Raw genomic sequence first — 21,178 nt, 5'->3', positions numbered from 1 at the left:
ATGTGAAAACTGAGAGAGCATGCCAGCATCATTTCTCTCTGTTGTTGTCATCTGGTGTTCAGTTGTTGTTGTATATTAGACACAATATAGAGTGGTGCAGAAATGAGTCCTAAACCCCAGAAATGAGTTAGCATGTTAGCACACCTGGTTCCCTTTACTGAAGGTCAGTGGGTTTTTTGAATGGGGTTTTGGTTAGATGCCTGAAATAAGGTCTGTGGTTAACACACACTTTAGAGACTAAACATGCCACTAAATATACCACTGTCAATTTTGAAGCCTTCACGTGTCTTTAAAAAAGGTGCTTGCTATCACATGGCTAAATGAGACTACAGAGCATGATCATACTGAAGGCAGCTTTAGAGCCTCATTGTGGTGACGATGTTGAAGTCTTGCAACTGCAGTGAAGGTCATTTATAGCCAAATGTTAGCTTTTTACTTCTGGCGATTGCATTTACACTCCAATAAACATATAAGTAGTGTTTATTTGTGAAAATTATCTTGCTGAGCAAAATGTGTCAGTATCATAAACTGCTGTTCCCCAGAGCTTATTTTCTGCAATAATCCAATATCCAATGGATAAATTCTGACTTTTTGTTGCTAAATGCCGTGCTGGCCCAAAAAATTGTCGACACGACAGTACTCTGTTGTTTGCACATTTCACACAATCTTAAATCCTTCTCTTAAAGGTTCCAATCTGCACATATCTGACACCAGTGTTGTCATTCTAAAGCAGTGGTTCCCAACAGGTCCAGCCACGAGGTCTAGATTTCTCAAGTCATTAGTTCAAGGTCCATACAGTTTAATATATTCAATGTCATACTTGCATTTGGCCACATCGTCAAGCTAGTTTGCTGTCTCTATGAAGTAGCTGTCTGTCAGTCACTCATTACAGCAGGAAATGGCGCTTTTGAAATAAAAGCTATGTGTCATAAATTTACTGTACTTCAAAATAAAGTCTATAAACTTAACACATTCTCTTGGGGTCCATTCAGAATGGGCCCGTGACCCACTTTTGGACCGCAACCCACCAGTTGGGAAACACAGTACAAAAGTATTTGCCATGCTCCCATGTTTCCGTACTGTCATTGCAAAGAGGGGTCAGATCTCAGAACTTAGCACATCTCAGTGAATACATGACTGTAACAATGTTAAGTCAGTGCATCAAAGCTGATTATCGATGCATTGAATCAGTTTGAAAAAGTTAAGTGGCTTCAGCAATTATCAACATCAAACACTTTAGGCACATCATTTGAATGGAATCAAAACCTGTCCCTCTTCTGCCATGACTAAATGAGTAAAAACTGGTACTGTCACAGCGTCACTATTATTCCTGCTCCAGCAGCATCAACATCAGTAAACCCACTTTGAAAATGGAGAAGAAAATAATAATTTGCCTGGGATAGAATGGAAAACCTGTTGATGTACAGAACACTTTAAATCTGCAATGTAATTCAAGAGGCTTCTATTGTTATTTTAGAATAAAGAAAGAGCAGCACATGCCAACATACATCCAGACAAAAACTTTTTAAAATATCCCTACTGGCTGTTGTTTCATGAGCAATTAACAGCACTGTGTTTTGTCTTTTGGCAGTATGCGGTGACGTCCATGGACAATTCTTTGACCTTATGAAGTTGTTTGAAGTGGGGGGATCACCCAGTAACACACGCTATCTCTTCCTCGGTGACTATGTAGATCGAGGATACTTCAGTATTGAGGTAAGTTGTTGTATCTTCCAGTTTATTCATTTGTAAGACTTTTGCAGTTAAATAAAAACCATTTGTTGTATTGTGAAGATAGCAGTTAACATCTTGCAATCTGTCAGTGAGGAACCTTAAATGCATTACACAATAACAAAAATACAAACTGGGAGTTTGGGTTTGGTTCACAGATGATTTGATATACGTTGGGTTGAACAGGCATCCATTAGTTATCTGTAAATGTCACACTTAAGATGTGATTCTCCCTTTTAGCCTCTCCTTTACAAGTTGCGGCTAAGCTTTTTTTAAATAGTGGAATTCTCATTTTTATTTTCAGAAAATAGAAAAACATTCACACTGTTTGCTGAACAAGCTATAGTCTGAGGGTGTAACAATGAACAGTATTCACAGTTTCATTTAATTTAAACAGCGTTGTCTCACGATTTCAATACATTGTCAGTGGAGTACAAATGGGTTCTGCAGATTTTTCCATGCACGTAAAAAAAAATTTGTGTAGGTGTATATTTTAGGGCTGCCCCTTGAAAGTGGGAGATTTGAATTGTCAGTCGGAAACCCCTGACTTGACTGAGATTACTTAAAGTCATGCAGTTTTGGGTTTTTTTGTTTTGTTTTGGGGGGTTTTTTTGCTAGTCAATGTTCTGTGCAATGTACTTCTAGGGACGCTTTGGTCCCCAGATTTTGCTTTGGAGTGCGTGCTCTTGACTTTCATGCTGCTCTTTGGTACCAATAGCTGCGGACGTGATGAGTAAAGGACGTAAAGATATAGTTGAGTAATGGAACCCAGAGCAAGGAGTGTAGTCACACTGTGTTTGTTGTAATCCAAGCCTCTCTGTTGTGGTAGATGGTGTCTGAGTGCATGTGTGTTCCTGTGTGTGTATCCCACTGGCTAGTCAATGGCCGCTGCTCTACACTGTCCTTATACAGTCGTTACTCTTGACAGTTTTGCAGAAGCAAAATGCCCACCGTACACCCCTCCCATGTCCATAAGCTCTGTCAGCACTGTTGCTATTTTTTAGCACTGTTTGCACTGTTAGCACCATTGGCTGTCATATATATCAGTGTCATATAGCGCTCCTTAAACTGTACTTCTGTCAAAAAGTGGAATCATTATGTAACATGACTTAATGGTGTGTTGTTGGTTCCTGTCACTCTGCTGCATGTATCCTAGTTGAGTGAAACTGAACTAGGGCCAGTGCTTGCAATTTGTATCAAAAGAGTTGATGTAATAAGATAAGGGTAAACCAAACTGGATGGTGCTATGCCCCATTCTGATTCTCAGGATGGTTAAGATGGTGGGTCAGAATAGCTACAAAAATTTAAGGCTTACTGCAGCGCTGCTTTGAAGATCTTACTTTGGTGCCAAATGACCAAATGGGTTTTGCTGTCTGAAATTCTATTTCAATGACAACTTCAAAGGGCACAGTTCATACATGCTTATTAGATGGTTAAAAATAAGACGGAGGATTGGAACAGAGAGCTGCAGTCTGGCTGTACAAAGTGACACTGCAGGACCCTTATTGAGACCCCTGGTCGGAGGGTGGCGGCTGTAGTAAGTTTGGATTCATGGCGCTAACAATGGTGACCCAGTTTCCTGGGTAAAAAAAAAAAAAGGTACCAAAATATCGATAGAAAACACTATTACAGTATATCCTTCTCCTCTGCTGTTCACCTGTATTGATATATTCCTAAAAATCATACTTTTGCAATGGTTTATGTATGTCAGTTAAAACTTGCTGCCAAAGTGTACAGCTTTAAGCATCAAACATAAGCTGTAATTAGCTGAAACAATAGACTGATCATAATATCAGCCAGTCCAAATTAAAAAATATAGTTATAAAAATGATCTGTAAGTTGTTGTATTTAGGTAACTATGTCTGCATTATTGCTGACTCAACGGCAGTATTTTTCAACACACATCAAACTCAAATTGTTTGTGTGAAAACTTCAACGGACTCGATTTGATTTTAGCACTAATAGTGGAGCATGAGGCCTTGTAGTTTGCGCTACAGTGCAGTACAGAGTTGTGATTTGAAAGGGGACCTCCATTGATTTTACAAATCAAAGTCTGTTTACAGATCTTGGGGCATACTACTAAATACCACTGCATTAATAAAGCCTTTAAATGATGTCACCGAAGTCAGTGTTTGTTGGAGCTGAAGACTACAAGCTGGAGAGTGAAAAAAATTCACAATGTGTCAGTTAGAAAGACGTGAACTCTGACCTCTGTAGCCCGCTCCTCATCTCTGCTTTATGATAGTGGCTTCAGGCTACATTAGCCATAACACACATAAATCTCTGACCAAACTGTTGGTGGTCAGGTTGCATTGTGGGTAGGGATGTCAGTTTCAGTTCATTTTACTTTTGAAAGCTCAACACCCATTAACCTGTAACCAATCCGTTAATTTTTAAGAAAAACAAAAGACATGAAATACAAGAGGCCTTTCCTTTTGGTCCAGCACTCCTTTGACTCAGTGAGCTTTGTGGCTGCATTTCAGAGCACTGTCCAGTTAGAGGTGATAAAATTGTAATGTTTTGTGATATAAACGTCTTGCCTTTTGTTTAGCTTATGTTAGCTTTGCTGACGGACAAGCAGCCAGCCACGTTAACATGTGAAAACATGTCCACTGCCCAAACTCTCTCCCCATTGGTGTCTTGGCCACTTTGCAGTGTGCACCACCGTAGACTGGGAGTAAACTAACGTTAGCTAGCTAGCTTCGCTGCTTATTCAGGGATTACAACTGGTAATGCCGTTACAGTAGTGGAGTGCATTCCTGCTAAAACATTGTGCCTACCCTCCGGTGCTCCCCAGGTTGAGTAAGTGTTTTGAACCGCAAAACACTTTAGCATTGTCTGCTATGTTGGCACCACTGGCCATGCTGACACTGCTAACAGTGGTAACATAGCTAGCAGTGATGACAGTCAACAATGCCAAAGGGATTTTACTGCTCAAAATTGAGCCACTTGCTCACCGGGGCATGCTTGGAATAAAAACAGACAAAATGTTGGTACTGCTGTATTGATTTTGAGCCATTATGTGTTTAAAGTTACAGTTGGTAACTTATAAAAATACATTTTTGTCATTTTTGCAGAAACTGTCACAATAGTCACACAGTAGTACATGAGACAGACAGTCTGTGGAAAAAAATCATATTCCTCCTCCTCGTAGTGCTTTTAATGGCATTTGCAAGAATCCACCTCGCCTGTATGAAAAAAGCAAGTGATGAGGAAATGTTCTCATTTTACAGCAAATAGTACGCTGGACAGTAAGGCCCTGATTGGTCGTTTTTGTTCAGGCCCAGTCAGTACTTCCAAATTGCCATTAGGAGCACTGAAAGGAGGCAGACAAACGTGTTGTTGTTTTTTTTTGTCACAGATTATTTGTGTCATGTACTACTGTCACGATATAGTGACAGTTTCAGCAGAAATGACAAAAATATATTTTCATGTAAGTTACCAACCACAGCTTTGAACTGACTGTGTTTAAACACTGCAATGCCAAATGTGGAGTACTCTCTTAAGTGATAGGGGAAAGGTAAATATATTCTTTGTTTTGGTCTGTCTGGTGCAAAAGGTAGTTATTTACTGCTTGTCAAGTTTTCTTTGCCTTGTCAGGCAGTCCTGATCCATTTGTTGTTGTTTAATTAATCATTTGTTTGTACCATCCTGAGGACATATTCTAGATTGTAGCAATACCTATAGGAATATTTGTGAAGGACAAGAGTGGATGGGGTGTGGAGTGGACTGTATTTAAAAGCCAGCAAAGCACTATGCTAACATTTTCACCACTCTGTGGGGGCTTTTGATGTGCACTGGGTCGTACAGAGGTGGGTGAAATGTCACAGATGAAAGGAGTGGACTGAAACAGCATAGGGAATGATGGGCTGATGTCGATTTAGGGTGTGTGCCCATTGAGGATTGAGGACGTCATAAATTGGCACTGGGATTATTTCCCTGTGTATTGCTACAGAGAAGTGACACTGTAAACATTGTCAACCCAGAAGAGGGGAATGACCTCTTCTCCAGTGGAAGAACAGTTCAGCAGTCAGAACCACAGTGCTTATCAGTGTCCTCCACCCGCTGCGGTTGAAGCATGGGTGTGATCAGAGTGCCTAGAGTGTACATCCTGCTGTCAACACTGCATCAGAACTAGCATGGAGCAACTAATGGAACACATACTGTGTTATGCTTACATGATATGCAGTCAAGTAATTATTACCTACACACAAGCAGTGTTGAATTGATGAATTGCCAAATTGATTGGCAACTATTTGATACTCCGTTGATTTTTTTTTTTAAGTGTTTTTTTTTTTTTTTTTTTACAAAATGACAAACATTGTCTAGTTCCAGTTTGGGCAGATATATGATAGTAAGGTGGATTTCATGGGTTTTGGACTGATGGTAAGGTAAAATAAGGACTCTGAGTATGCCACCTTAAGCGGAGGTGAACTAAACTGCAAAAATTTATTATTTTCTGACATTTTTAGACTAAATATTTTAGTGACCGGAGGTATACCATTTAGGAATCGTTGGTTGCTTTTGTAAACACACACCAGTAAAAGTGAAAGTGAATGCCATCCCCAGATTGATGTTTCGCCTCGCTGTATTAGTGTTTTTTCGCACTGAGCCCACAATTTTCTTTTGGATGCTTGCTGTTAATGATCTGGCCCCTGGTTGCTACTTTTTTTTTTTTTTTTAAAAGTCCTGACCTCAGTAATGTCCCAAACACAACAAAATAAGAAGAAAATATTGAAATTCAGGCAGATATCTGCAGATAGATACACCGCCACACACTTCTAGGAGGTCATAAGTAGGGCTGGGTATCCTTTAAAAATCAAAATACCAGTACAAAATACCAGAACCTTAAAGTGATACTGATGGGCACTGCAGTACTTCCTTTGATGCCTTGGTTTTTTTGTATTTCGTTCAATACCCATAATGTCGGTGAAGCTTCTCAGTCATCCAGGCCATGGTATTCATAAGTGCTATATCGTAGGCAACTGGACTTGCTTGCCTGAATATTTCCAGTCACATTATGGGTATTTATAAGTGCTATATCGTAGGCAACTGGACTTGCTTACGTCTTCAAAATATAAGACGAGAGGCGAAACGTCTTCAAAATACGCAAGCAAGTCCACTTGCCTACGATATAGCACTTATGAATACCCATAATGTAATTGGAAATATTTAGGTGAGTAGCATAGCCATACATCGAACATTTTAGTGGCATCTTGGCATGCTGAACTGCCTACTCTGTCAAATACAGCATGCTCAACTTCACCACACCAGACTATATGGGTTGTACTAGTTGGTACCAGGTTATTTCAGTCAAATACCATAAAGGTATCAAGTACCAATACCAAGCCTTGATCATAAGTGATGTTTAAGAAGGATTTTTTTTTTTTTAATGAGTCCATGCATTATTTTTTAGGCAAATCCTGCATAGATATTTGGTGGAACAAATTAGCATGTTAATCAAAATGATCATCAGCTACAACCCTTTATTGGTCAAATCAGTGCTCAGGCTCAGGCAGAAGTATGATTACAGTCAAATAAGTACACTACGGAATAGACTGTATGAACTGTATGGCTAATTCTTTCTCCATATCAGAGGAAGCAGCTTCGCCTGATTTGCTGATGTGAAGTCACCACAAAACAAAAGAGCCTAAAAGCACCAAATTCTTGCTATTTTCTGTCGCTAACAGGGCTGAAAATTCTCTGCTTTTCAAAGGAAGGCCACTGAGCTCACTTCAGTAACACATAAGACAGATATAGGAAAAGGGACATCAGGATGTGGTTACCTTAGTAACATAGAGAGTCACTGTAGCCCCTTGAAGTAGCGTATTACCTTTGCAGGCCAGCAGTTTGCCAAAGTCTAAATTCAGTGCATGTGAGCAATCCATTTCTTTCTCTAAGCCCCTCTTTATCTACTTAGTCCATAGACACACTCTGTTGGATCAAAGAGAATTTACCAACACTCCCAGCCCCAGCCCAGACCCTTTACACACCAGGCTGAAGTGTGTGTGCATGTTTTTACATACAGCATGTGTGTCTGGGTTTGAGATGAAGGTAGCCAGAGTTCATGTCTGCCACACAAAAGCTTGGTGCCATTTCCTTTGTCTGCCACCCCCAGTCCAGGCTCGAACACACAGTGACTGGCTAAAAGAGAGCAGAGGGCTCTCATTAAAACCCATGTCAGCTTTTAGCCACTCCAAGCCATGTCCCTGTGTCTGCCTCCGCACACCAGAGATCAAGTCACACAGACAGCCCTCACTACATATTTACTTGCACTGCACAGTTCACTATTCCTCCCAACAATGGAAGAGAATAAAACAAGGTAGACTAGGCTCCACCATCCTTTTTTTGTCACTTCTGTGAATACACACCTGCTGATTCTGGTTACCTTGGCATCTTGTTCCAGCGACTTAATAGCAGGCCATGGTTGGTGCATGTTAAAGGAGTGGGCTAAGAGTGGCAAGTGGCAGCTATTTAGCAATACCTTGTGTAAACACAGGAGAGAGAGAAGGTTCATTTGGATTGTAAATTTTGGTCTGCTTCTTATACATACATATGTTTTTATGCTTCTGTGCCAGCGATATCCTCGGATAGGGACATTATATTTTCCGTCTGTCCATCCCATTCTCGTGAACGTGATATCTCAAGAACGCCTTGCGGGAATTTTTTAATATTTGGCACAAATGTCCACTTGGACTTAATGATGAGCTGATTAGATTTTGGTAGTCATAGCTCAGACGTCAAGGTCACTGTGACCTCGTCTCTGATTCTCGTGAATGCAGTTTCTTAAGAACAGCTTGAGTTTCTTCAGATTTGGCACAAACATCCCCTTTGAGCCAAGGATACACTGATTAGAATTTGGTGGTTAATAGACCTTGTGTCCATCTCGTTCTCATGAAAGTAATATCTCAAGAAGTCCTAGGGGGAATTTGCCATTTTTTGGCACAAATGTCCACCTGGACTCATCATTCATCCACATTTTATGACAAAATTTTACACAGAAGTGATGACATTTTATATCCAAAAGTTCAAAGGTCAACCTCACTGTGACATCATCATGTTCTGCAAAAACACTGACCATAACCTGATGTCATATCTCAGGAACAGAAGGGGAGATGTTTGGTCGGATACTGAATTAGTGACACTAATCTTGAGTGTCCACCTTAAAACAGTGCTGATTGTTCGGATCTTCTGTGCTGCCGGGGGAAGATGTTTGTGAAGCATCTATGTTTTCACAAACATGGATGTAAACAGTAAATGCAACTTGACTGGTTTGCAGAAGCATACAAACACAAGGCGATAGTTCTGGTTTAATAAGGAGCCTTAAATCAGGCCAGAGAAATATATATTCTGTTTGCTTCTAAGATGAGATTGTGAAGGAAAAGCAAATCTTTCTGTAGCACGCCGTAGTTAATCAAATCTGTGTTTAGAGCCCCTGATGGCACAGTGTGAATGGATTTCCATATGACAGGAATTAATTTGGTTTCATTTTAAAAAAAATCTCTTGTAGACTGTCAGTGCAATACAAAGCATAACTGGCACTTAAGCTAGCTTACCTTGAGCAAGGTCACCGTCGGACTGAAACACAGACAAATGAAGCAGAGACAAGTGTGTGGGAGTATGCAATTTCTTTTATTTAAAAAAGCTCATATTACTGCAGTCCTCTGCAATAATGTGAACAGCACAGCCCTGAAACAACTTGCATGGGTAGCAAAAGAGAGCACTGGAAACTTGTCAGCATCTCCTTAAATGCTGAGAACAAATTATACAAGCACTTTCACAGCTTCCACTTTCAAGGTCTGTGCATAATCGTCGGTACACATCTTTGACTGTTCCTTCTCCCCTCTTTCTACATTTTTTTCTCTTGCTGTCCATCCTCACAGTGTGTTCTCTACCTCTGGTCGCTCAAGATCAACCACCCCACCACACTCTTCCTCCTGCGTGGGAACCACGAGTGCCGACACCTCACAGAGTACTTCACCTTCAAACAGGAATGTAAGTGCAGTGCTTCCCTCAGCCATGTGAAGGCCAGTCTTATGTGCACCTAGGCTTTCTGTACTACTTCAGAGTGGTCTGTATCAATCAGGTTTCAGACTTCACACAATGCTTGGGTATGAGGGTATGGCACGGTACTTCCAGTGTAAGTGCAGGATTGCTTTTGCAGTCACTATTGCAGGTTAATTGATCATCCTGGCCGCATACAACCAGCATAAATGGGGAATAAAGAAACTGTAACTGTGAGTCCCCTTATAAAATGACTAGCTTCTCACAAGTAGGACAAGTTTGTCAAAAAGTATCTGTGGGATCAGGAAGTCCCATCACATGATGTGGCACTTCATCAGTGTTACAGACTATGCAGAGAAGATGAAGCCTTTTCCTTTTCATGGTACAGACGATAAACTGCTGAAGCATGGAGAGCAGCCAGGCATGCCGTTGATGCTTTTCAGACAGTTGCACATACTCACTGGTTTCAATCTGTGACAGTTGAGTGTGTGAATCTGTTTGTGTGCGTGTATGTTTGAAGCAGGTGTGGAGACATTAGTATGCAAAGTCAAAAACAAAGACACTTTGGCAGACGGCAAAGACAACCTTGCCAGCTGCTAATAGATTTCGCTTACTACATCTCCCCCCACCTACATACCACCTCATCTGTGCACACACACGCAGACTGTATCGTTACACATTATAACACCTTTCAGTGGTTTAGGTTGTGGTCGTTTTTGGCAGGTGTAATACTTAACAAAATTAAACCTTTTTTTTTCCATAGCGATAGCAGTGAAGAGTAAAAGTGTGAACTAAATGAGCAGACAAAGCAGTAGGGGTAGAAAAAATAATTGATTCTTACATGTTTTGTGATTTTTCTCTTGGAAGACTCTGCATGAATACACAGAACTCATTATTTTGAGTTTGTAGGGCTTCCTCATCAGTGGCTGTTGGTTAAATTGCATCAGTGTGGTGCCTATTTTTTGGTAGGAGTCTAATGTGCTTATTAACTGGATGTGATGAACCTTAATTTCTATTAGCAATTCTGTTTCTTGATATTATTTAGTTTAAACATTGCTAAACAGACTAATCATTTAAGCACTGTGGTATCACACTCGGTAAAATCATAGATTTGTCTGAGAAATTAGCTACTGTAGTTGAAGATGATTACAAGTGTGACCACAACAGAGAAATTTAATAACTTGTCAGGAAACTTGTCAGTAAATTACCACCCACCACCCCCAGGAATTTGAAGCCTTTACATGTCTTACAAATGATAGTAGCTAACTTGTGACAGTGACGTTGAAAGCCTAATGTAAGGTTTTTACTACTGGCGATTGCATTTATGCTTCAAAAATGTGTACATTTGTAAAGACTGTCTTGCCAAAGAAAATGTGAGTATCATAAACTTAAGTAATTTTCTGCAAGAATCCAAAATCCAATGGAAAAATCCCATTGGTTTTTTGACGAGGGAACCAGGGCAGCACTAACTTTTGCGTCTGCCTATTAAAAAAAACATTCCCGGATGAGACTCTGACCTGTTGATAATTCCTGAAATGCAGCTTGCGCTCGTTTTTACAGAGCAGGCCCAACAGACTGTTTAATGCACACATAAAGGCATATTGTAGCAAACCATATGCTTCCATACTATATTGTCTACAATGTACAGTATATGCAAGTGTGGTTGAATATTTGCAGCAATAAACATTCTGTATCGGTCTTACTTTGGCATGGTCCAAACCTGCAGTGGGAGGCTGTCAGAACGCTGTCGGGAGAAGGACTCTCCTTCCAGTCTGTTTTTTTCCTGTTCTACTAATTTACAAGTGATGCCATCATAAATAGAATGTTAGCAGCCATCCTCAGAGCTCCGCCTTACAAAGCAGCGAGTGCTCAATAAGCTGCAGTTGCAGTGGCAACGGCTTATTTTGAGAAATGAAGTCACCAGGCAGTCAGAAAAGTCGTTAAATCTAGCGAGAAAGTGGCCAAGTTGGCAACACTGAGCGCATCACTGTAAAGGAAAGAGGTGCGCTGGATTTTAATCACAAGACAAAAATGTAGCAGCATAGCAAAACAGAATGTGGTACAGTTATCGTTTTATCTAGATTATCTTGTTTTTTTTTTTGTTTTTTTTGTTTGTTTTTTTTTAAGATATTTTTTGGGGCTTTTTAGCCTTTAATGGATAGGACAGACAAGCGTGAAAGGGGGAGAGAGAGAGGGAGTGACATGCAGCAAAGGGCCACAGGCTGGAGACGAACCTGGGCCACTGCGGCAACAGCCTTGTACATGGGGCGCCTGCTCTACCACTAAGCCACCAGCGCCCCTAGATTATCTTGTTTTTATCATCGTCTGAACTTGTTGGAAGCCAGTGTTGTATAAAATATATTACAGTTAGAAGCTACAGTAGGTCTTCATTCAACACAATTTGTTAGGAAAAAAATTAAGAAAGATTAAATAAATAATCAAATAAATACACCATAGCAGTCTAAGAGAAAAGTCCAAGAAAGAATTAATTGTAACTGAAAATTGAATTGAAACAGTGGTAATGTGTAGTCACAAAAACCTATACAAATGTATTATGCCTCAACCATGAATGACTGCTTTCAACAGATATATTTTAGTCAGCTTTGCTGCACATTTCAGCAACATTGACATTCAGACAGTTTCACACTATCTAACTTGCAGTTCTCAACATGGGTGATGAATGGCCGCCAGCCCTGATAAAACAGTAGATCGCCTAAGAGTGAATCTTAACTTTCTCTAACTGATTTCTTATCCAAACAAGTGTAGGTGGGTGGCATTTTGTCTTCACACCTAAGAAGGATTAGGCAGAATTAATTTTAAGATGAATTGTTTGATGCATGATGATGTTGTTTTATTTAAACACATCATTTGTTATTTAAAAATGTATACATTATTGTGTACACTTATGCAACTACAGACCACAGAAAGCTGTCAGTCACTAAACTCAAAGTATCCACAGGCTAAATGATAAAAGCGCACTCATTTCAAGTGCGAAGCTTTAATCGACAGATTTTTCTCTGTAACATGAATGCAGCACTCACTTGGTACTCAGGTCTTAAGTTTAGTCTTTACCACCCACATTGTACTGTCCTGGCTGTGTTCTGGCTGCTCCTGCCCTATAAGGAGCGGACTTCCTCCTGCCCTGATCTGACCTGCAGTGTTGTGCAAGTGACACTGCAGACGCTGCCTGGAAACAATCATCTGTCCTGCTACTCCTCTGCTGGCCTACTGGCAGAGGAGCTGCATTTCTTCTTTACTACACATCTGACAAATCTTGATATCTGCTGAAGAAGCAGATGCAACAAAAGTTTTGCCATTTGTGGCTATGTTTTTGATAAAGAATTACTTTATTACTGATTATTCGTATATGGGAAGAGCTACAAAAATGAACCATATTTTGTGCTGTCGCCATGTGTTTGCTGCAGGTAAAATTAAATACTCTGAACGGGTGTATGACGCCTGTATGGAGGCCTTTGACTGCCTGCCCCTTGCTGCCCTCCTCAACCAACAGTTCCTATGTGTACACGGCGGTCTTTCACCGGAAATCAACTGCCTAGACGACATAAGGAAAGTAAGTGATTGTTTGCTCCTTGTTAAATGCTTTTTTGTACTGAAATGACCTAAGCCTCACAGTATCTCTGCTGAGCGTGTGTCTGTGTTTTGTCCTCAACAGTTAGACAGGTTTAAAGAGCCTCCAGCATTCGGGCCAATGTGTGACCTGATTTGGGCTGACCCTGGTGAGGACTATGGCAGCGAAAAGACAACAGAACACTTCAACCATAACTCCGTCAGAGGCTGTTCTTACTTTTTCAGGTATTAGAACACATTGCTGCCTTCATCACTCCCGCTGCAGTGTCACTTAACTGTACAGGCGCATCATTACCAAACTCTCAGAACTGACACAACTTTATTATAATATAAACAAGTGATTTTATCAAATAGTGGATTGCTTTTAGACCAATCAGAAACAACTACAAAATGATGATAAATGATGATAAAATAGAAAAAAGGCTTCATCACACAGGTCAGAGGATGTAGCTTCTCCTTTTTTTGTAGGTCAAACAGCTGATTGAGGCACTTTCAAAAATGGCCCTCTCAAAACAGGTTGGCACAGCTTGTTCAAAATAGGTTACCACATTAAATATGACTTTTATTAAATAGGTTAACAGATTCAAACTGCTGGATCAGAATGGGAAAGACCAGTTTGGTAGTTATGTGCTAAAGAGAATAGCACCTTCTCAGTCCAGTGTTTTGGTATTCAGATTGGTTTTGGTCTTGAGACTGGTCACAAGACCACTTTTTGAAGGTCTCTAAGCGCAAACACCGCAATAAAAGAGGTGAATGACAAGGATTTTTAATTTGTTTTCTGTGGGTGTTTTTATTAGAATGTGGGTCTTTCTGATTTGAAGGATCCTATGGTCATAAATGTGTCCTACAGTGTAGGACTCTCGCTGGTCTTGTCTTAGTCATGACTCAGTCTCAACCCCTCAATGTCTTTGTTTTATATCTGTCTCACTATACTATTGTCTTGGTCATGACTTCCCAGTCCCAGTTTACATAGTCACCACGTAGCCAAGCATGTCAACATCTTTAATACAGGAGGTATTTTTTACTCCTTCCTTTAGAAAGGACTTTAGAACTTACTGTAGGAGTTGGGCTTAGTGCAAATCCTGATGCTACAAGATGTTTTGAGAAAATATTTAGACACCTTAGCAGGACATCTCATGGGATGTTTATATCTGTCGGTCATATTCCATCCATTTGTAGGAGTAGGTGCTGCAGCAGTACTGCACCCAGTACTGAAAGGGGGCAGAGAAGATTGATAGAGAGGCAAGACAGAAAACGTCACTTAGTTTGGTTCCTGCTTTCCATGGTTGTAAACAGAACTTTTGACTTGAGAAAGTGAGATGCAAGTCACAAACATCTGTTGTACACACCTTCCCTCGCTGATTTTAGCATAGAATCTTTCACAAGTTCAAAAAATAAGTAGTGCTTGGCTAAGTTCTTATGTGAGTGCTCTGATAAATGAATTTATACCAAAATGGGCTGTCCATCGTGAGTTAATGGGAGAAGCTAAACAATTCTATACAAAATTAGACATTCAGCACCCCTATATATCCCAAATGGAATGATCCTTTGTTTCATAACCACATTTTCCTGCACCTGTGACATGCCATGCCATGCATGCCTTGCAACCATCTGACTGGCAGTCAAATCAGGCTTCTTAGATCAAATTGTCAAATGGTCAACTATTTGGGGTCACCCCTAGAGAACAGTGAATGTCATACCTACTGAACATCAGCATGTTAGCATTGTCCCTCTAAGTAAGAGGAGAGTAAAACAGGTAATAGATCCTGATAGACAGTCTGTTAAAATGCTTTTGTGTACATAATGTAAATGTGTATATGTTTACATTGTAATGCAATATAAAGTTTTTAATTTATGTCTCACAAAATGTCCCATTATGTACGACCAAATGACCCTCCAATGTCAGTTAACCTGGCATAATTAGATATTTCCTTTCTAAAAAAGAATTGGCAGTGTAGTTTGATACCATATGACCTCCTGTCAAAAAAGTCAAAAGTTGTATTTACAACCATGGAAAGCAGGAACCAAACTAAGTGACGTTTTCTGTCTTGCCTCTCTATCAATTTTCTCTGCCCCCTTTGGGGTTTGGGGTTGCGTTTTTGATGTATGAAAGGCGCTATATAAATAAAGTTTGATTGATTGATTGATTGATTGATTGATTGATGTGTTTCAGCTTGCTACATTGATTAGCTGTTAATGGGTCATTATTTTTGATTAGACAGTGTTACAAATGTTTCTTCATAACTGATTATCACACTAAGATATCCTTTGAATTTTAATTATGCCAACCATTTAGTAGATCACTAGTTTAAACCAGCTATTAAACAGACTTAGTCATGTATTTACACATATCCAGTTCAATCAAATCCTATCTTGGTCTAAAATCTACTGAAGCAGTTAATGTCAGAAACCATTCATCTTAGCCTGATGTCTGTCTCTGACATGTTTCTCACACATTTTTCTTGTTCTTCCTGATGGATTAGTAGAGTGGAGGAGGAAGGGAAGTCAATGAAAACCCTTAAGTACCCTCATCCAGCTGAGCTCATCTGCTCTGGCTGTAGTTCCCCAGCTTCTGGAGAGGCCAGCAGAGCCCATAAATACCAGGGTCTGGATGCTTAGCATCTTTAAACCCCTAGCTCAGCAGGCCAGAGGGCACAGCATGCTGAGAATAAATATGAATGTATTTCTATAGGCAAATGACAGTCAGTGAAGTCATAAGTGGCCTCATGCTGCTCCTTTAATGGTTTAAGTCTGTAATAAGCTTTGACCTCAAACTCAGTGTTTTAATCGGTCTGTCTCTCTCTCTGGTTTTCTTTCTCTCTGCAGTTACTCAGCAGTCTGTGACTTTTTGGTAAACAATAATCTGCTGTCAGTAATAAGAGCTCATGAAGCACAGGATGCCGGGTAAGTAGCACTACTGCTTTTTGATTCATTCAGCATATTATAATATAGAATATGTTGAAAAGTCTTATTTTTTGCGGCCTAACAGGTATCGGATGTACCGAAAAAGCCAGACCACAGGCTTCCCTTCATTAATCACAATCTTTTCAGCTCCAAATTACCTAGACGTCTACAACAACAAAGGTTTCTGCCTTTTTTTCTCACTCTCATTGTCGTTGTTTCTTTCTTGTATTTACCAGGCTTCAGTCCTTGAATCTCTCCTCCCATCTCTTTCCCTCTGTCAATCCTAGCTGCTGTATTAAAATATGAGAACAACGTGATGAATATCCGACAATTCAACTGCTCCCCTCACCCTTACTGGTTGCCCAACTTTATGGATGTCTTCACGTGGTCTTTGCCTTTTGTTGGAGAGAAAGGTATGTTTGTTGTTTAAGTGTGGATGGAAGCCAGAAATAAAGCCTGTCTTGAGTTACCTATGGTTCTCGATTTGTGGAACATACAGACCCAGACTCACTCAGGAACTCTGATTTTTTTTCTCTTTGAAATTGGTGTTCTTGGATGTGTTAGTCCATTTACTAAATATGAAGTGTGCCAGTGTGTTTTCCAGAAACATCCACATCTGACACTGAAAATGTGTCTTTCAAAAGGAAACCCATGTAAACTAACAAGACTAGGCTGAACCGTGCATGAAATGCTGGATGGCTTTAATATGAAACAGAAGTATTCACGTTATCACTGACTTTTCCCCATTGATATGGAACAGCCCAAAACATGATGTAAATACATCATAAAATGAAGAACAATACACTCAGACATGTTCATACAGCACAAGGGACCTGCTTTACCTGGAGCTGTACCCACTGATCATTTAACACAACCCTACCCTCTTACCCTGGTCGGTGATGTATGGCCACTATCGGAACCACATTCCACAGATAACGATGGTTGAAAAATGACCTATGGTGCTCATCAATCAGCCAGAGCAATTAATTGGTCAATCTCTGATTATATATTTTTGTTACTAAGATGGTGACGCACTTTCCAGCGTCTTGTTGCCACTTTCTCCTCACAACAGTGGCAGCACCCATTCTGGTATTGTAAAATATAATAGTCAGTAATGTTGCTCATAGATTTTAAAGCTTGTGGCTCATACAAACACGGCTGTTCCTCAAACAAATTGATGAATGATCCTCTCTTCCATCCGTTCATAACTGCCATAGTTAGTTAGTTAGCTAGCTAGTTAGCTAGCTATCTTGCTAATTTCACCATGCTTTCATGTTAACATTACAGTGGTTACAGAAAAAGAGCCGAACAAAGTCCACTCACCTGACAATAGCACTGTGCTTTCTTATTAAAAGCCTTAAGTTTTCAAGTTTTATTCATGTCGCAGCTAGCTAGCTAGTTCACTAATTACATCATGCAATGATGCTGCACTGGTTACAGAAAATGAGGAATACACTAATACGGGACTGCCAGCGCCTATTCATTTAGAAAGAGCAACGGCTAATGGGGAAACACAAACACTTACGTTATCACTGACACTGACCACTGGTGTAACTTCATCACTCACTCACGGACAGACTTCTGCATTTATAGGGCTGGCCTTGCATGCCACAGTCTAGCCAAAAAGCTAGAAATTTACATTATCAGTGAAAACATGTTTATGCCTCTTCGCCAGCAATAGCCATGGCTGGAAGCATTATGTTTTTGGGTTGACGGTCAGTCCCATTCTTGAAAATGCAATATCTCAAGAATGAGAATTTTCAAATTTGGCACAAACATCCATGGTAACTCAATGAATTGATTAGATTTTGATCATAGATTGAAGGGCATGTGTTTGGCCTTTACTCAAGAATTCATCAGCTAATTATCACCAAATTTCAAACACATGTTTAATAGGATACACTAATTAAGTGATGACATATTATATCCAAAAGGTCAAAGATCAGCTTCATTGTGACATCATAATGTTCTACAAAAACACTTTTTTGGCCATTACTCAGTGTCATTTATTAGGAACAGAAGGGGAGACATTTGGTCAGATACTGAATTTTTGATACTAATCTTGGCAGTCCACCTTGAAACTCTGCTGATTGTATAGCTGCAGATGTGTGTAAACCATCCATGTTTTCACAGACATGTATGTAAACTGTAACTGCAACTTGACTGGTTTGCGAAAAAACATACAACCTTGAAGCTGTAATTCTAGTTTGTAATCTGTTACTGCATGTTTTTGCACCACCTTTAATGTGGCTTCTTTCCCCCACAGTGACGGAGATGCTGGTGAATGTACTGAACATTTGCTCTGACGATGAGCTCATGTCAGAGGGAGATGACCTATACGAAGGTAAGAATGAGGGATTGTTATGGTGAATATGATGAAGACTTCCTTATATGTTTTGTTTGGTGATCAGCCTAAATACCTTTGTTATTTTTAATGCCCAGCTTTTATTCTTTATTCTCAGTGTACCATGATGTTCAACCTTACCATTCTGACAAGTAAAAACAAATGTGGGAAAAACGTTTATATTTTGCTTCTCTGTGTGAGAATCTTTAAATTCAACGATGTATGTTAGTGCTAAATGGTGGTTAATATTTTCTTGAGTCTAAAAATACATAGATGTAGTTCGTCCAAACTGCTTGTCTTGTCTTAACTTAAGATTCAAAGACAGGAAAAATCCTATCTTCCTATTACAGAAGCAATTCCTAAACTCATGGCTATGCCCTGCCTAAAACCTCTAAACTTAACTTAAGAAATCCTAATGATAACTGTAAATTCAATTCTTCAGTCGGCACTTGTCCTGTCACGCTTGTATCTATGTTTAGACTGTAGCAGTAGGCTACTTGAGATGGACAAGCCAGAATATCAATGGCTATCACTTTTTCCTGGCTAACTAGCATTCTATCATGGACAAAAAAAAAATTAATACACCCATTAATCCACGGTCTGGGAAAGTTAGAGTATCATCATACAGTTTCAGTAGCTTTTTAGTCATTATATTTCAGTTTTCATGTTGTTCCCCCTTCATACATAACATCAGTGCTGCTGCCATTTTTTAAATTTATTATGAATTCAGTACAGGCTGTATTTCATACTAACTTTCTAAGTTGGGAAATTCCTAAGTTAGGGTGTTTCCTATCCTAAGATAAAATATTATTTTTGCCCTAATACAGTTAGGAAACATGTTTCTTTAAAACGAAATGGCCTAAAAGTCTAAACTGAGGTTAAGAAAGATTTCAGACATGAGAAGTTTCTGTAATGAGGCCTCTGGTTCTGTTCTTCTTTTGTAAATTGCATTTTCTGTTTAGTTATTAATTTGGATGAATTGAAAATGAGCTTAATTGACATAGAGTGCTGGGAGCTATGCTTTTCATTCGAGGCGATTTATATGCTGCACTTCATCATAATTCAGTCGATGTCCCACATGTCTGATGTTGATGAGGGAGTTCTGCTCCCTGGAGTATAGCTGCTGTGCTTTGAAACACACCATTAAACCCTCAGTTTATATCTGAAATGTATCAGCCGTTCATCATTTGCTCTCTTCCCACAAGGCTTTTATACAATATCATAGTTATTTGAAGTAAGAACATTGATAGCAATTGATATAAACAGGAGTATTGAGTACTCAAGGTGGTATACTGTGTCTTAACCTCACATTCTGGACTTGTCTCAGGTGGAACCTCTGCGATGCGTAAGGAGGTCATCCGGAACAAGATTCGCGCTGTGGGGAAAATGGCCCGAGTCTTCTCAGTCCTCAGGTCTGACCCTGTCATTAATGCTCTCCCTTTGATGTACCTGTTCCTTTCTCATGATAACACTCAAATGGAAAAAGGCTTCTGTACATGTATATACAGATCACAATGAGCTCAGTGGGGTGGGGGTCAGAATTACCACAATGAATTGCAGGTCACTGTGGGGCCAGGAAGACTCAAGAGTGTTGGTGGAATGAATGGAGTCAGTTGAGTGCACAATGAAGTCGTATTTGAAAACACAATGTTGCCCTGCTAGGATTAATGAGCTGGCACGAGATGAGTCACGATGGACCTAGACTGTATAATGACATTAGACATTATTCCAGATTAATGCTGCTGCTCCTCCTACCTTGTCACACTGCTGCAAGTGGGCAAGATGTAGAGCAGCCTGTCGTTCAGACCAGTGCATATGGGTCAATGGCTTAAGAGGGTATTTCAGAAAAAGTCAAATAAATAAAAAGAAGGAAAATACAGGTTTGACTTTGACCACATTCATTTGTAAGATGAAAATAACGTCATGAGTAAATTTAAATATACGTTTTAAATGTTATTCAGAAGTGTCGGTTGTTAATCCAAGTGTCTTTTGACCCAGCAGTGGAGAAAAATATGGATAATATGAAAATTTTAAGTGTGTTAACATGAAAGTGTGTTACCACAAATCTTAACACTTGTGAGCAGTCCTTAAAAATACTGCTTCAGCTGCTAAAATTGACACAAGTTGTCAGTGACCCACTTACAGAACCAGGACACATGTTAGCAGTGTGGCTGGAGGCAGTTAGAGCTGACAGTCTATCACTCTGTCACCACAGTGAGTGGGCACAGGTTGAATATCCAGTGATGATTGAACTTATGACCTCCTGGTTACAAAACAGCCTTGTAACCACCAGGTGTGCATGCTGCCCTGCTTGCTGAAATGTAATCTATGTGTGTACCCTGTGTGCTTGTGTTTTGTATGTGGACTAGGGAGGAAAGCGAGAATGTGTTAACACTCAAAGGCCTCACCCCAACTGGAACTCTTCCTCTGGGAGTTTTGTCAGGGGGAAAGCAGACCTTACAGACCGGTAAGTGTGTTTTATACTCGATGACCCTATTCTTCCCTCCTTGCTAGCTGCCATTAAGCACAACCTACACTCCTTCCTCACCCCTTGTCACCAAGCATGTGTTAACTCTGAATATTTGCTGTGAGCAAACCTTAATTTTT

General features: G+C 39.9%; 1 protein-coding gene across 3 annotated transcripts in view; it reads left to right on the top strand.

The window, feature by feature from the left end:
- ppp3cca (protein phosphatase 3, catalytic subunit, gamma isozyme, a) overlaps positions 1-21,178 on the top strand; it is a 42,984-nt gene that overhangs the window by 8,769 nt on the left and 13,037 nt on the right. For all 3 annotated transcript variants that reach the window (XM_049578356.1, XM_049578354.1, XM_049578357.1), the window contains exons 3-12: positions 1,592-1,716; positions 9,615-9,726; positions 13,161-13,306; positions 13,409-13,548; positions 16,150-16,227; positions 16,313-16,407; positions 16,515-16,640; positions 18,494-18,571; positions 19,899-19,983; positions 20,941-21,038. In XM_049578356.1, the coding sequence (XP_049434313.1) occupies positions 1,592-1,716; positions 9,615-9,726; positions 13,161-13,306; positions 13,409-13,548; positions 16,150-16,227; positions 16,313-16,407; positions 16,515-16,640; positions 18,494-18,571; positions 19,899-19,983; positions 20,941-21,038 (1,083 nt within the window). The remainder of the gene's footprint in view (positions 1-1,591; positions 1,717-9,614; positions 9,727-13,160; positions 13,307-13,408; positions 13,549-16,149; positions 16,228-16,312; positions 16,408-16,514; positions 16,641-18,493; positions 18,572-19,898; positions 19,984-20,940; positions 21,039-21,178) is intronic.

The sequence above is a fragment of the Epinephelus fuscoguttatus genome, linkage group LG6 (genome assembly GCF_011397635.1).
Source record: "Epinephelus fuscoguttatus linkage group LG6, E.fuscoguttatus.final_Chr_v1".
NCBI classification, from domain to species: Eukaryota; Metazoa; Chordata; class Actinopteri; order Perciformes; family Serranidae; genus Epinephelus; species Epinephelus fuscoguttatus.
Note: the sequence above shows the minus strand (reverse complement) of the source record. Positions and strands in the feature narration are given on the sequence as shown.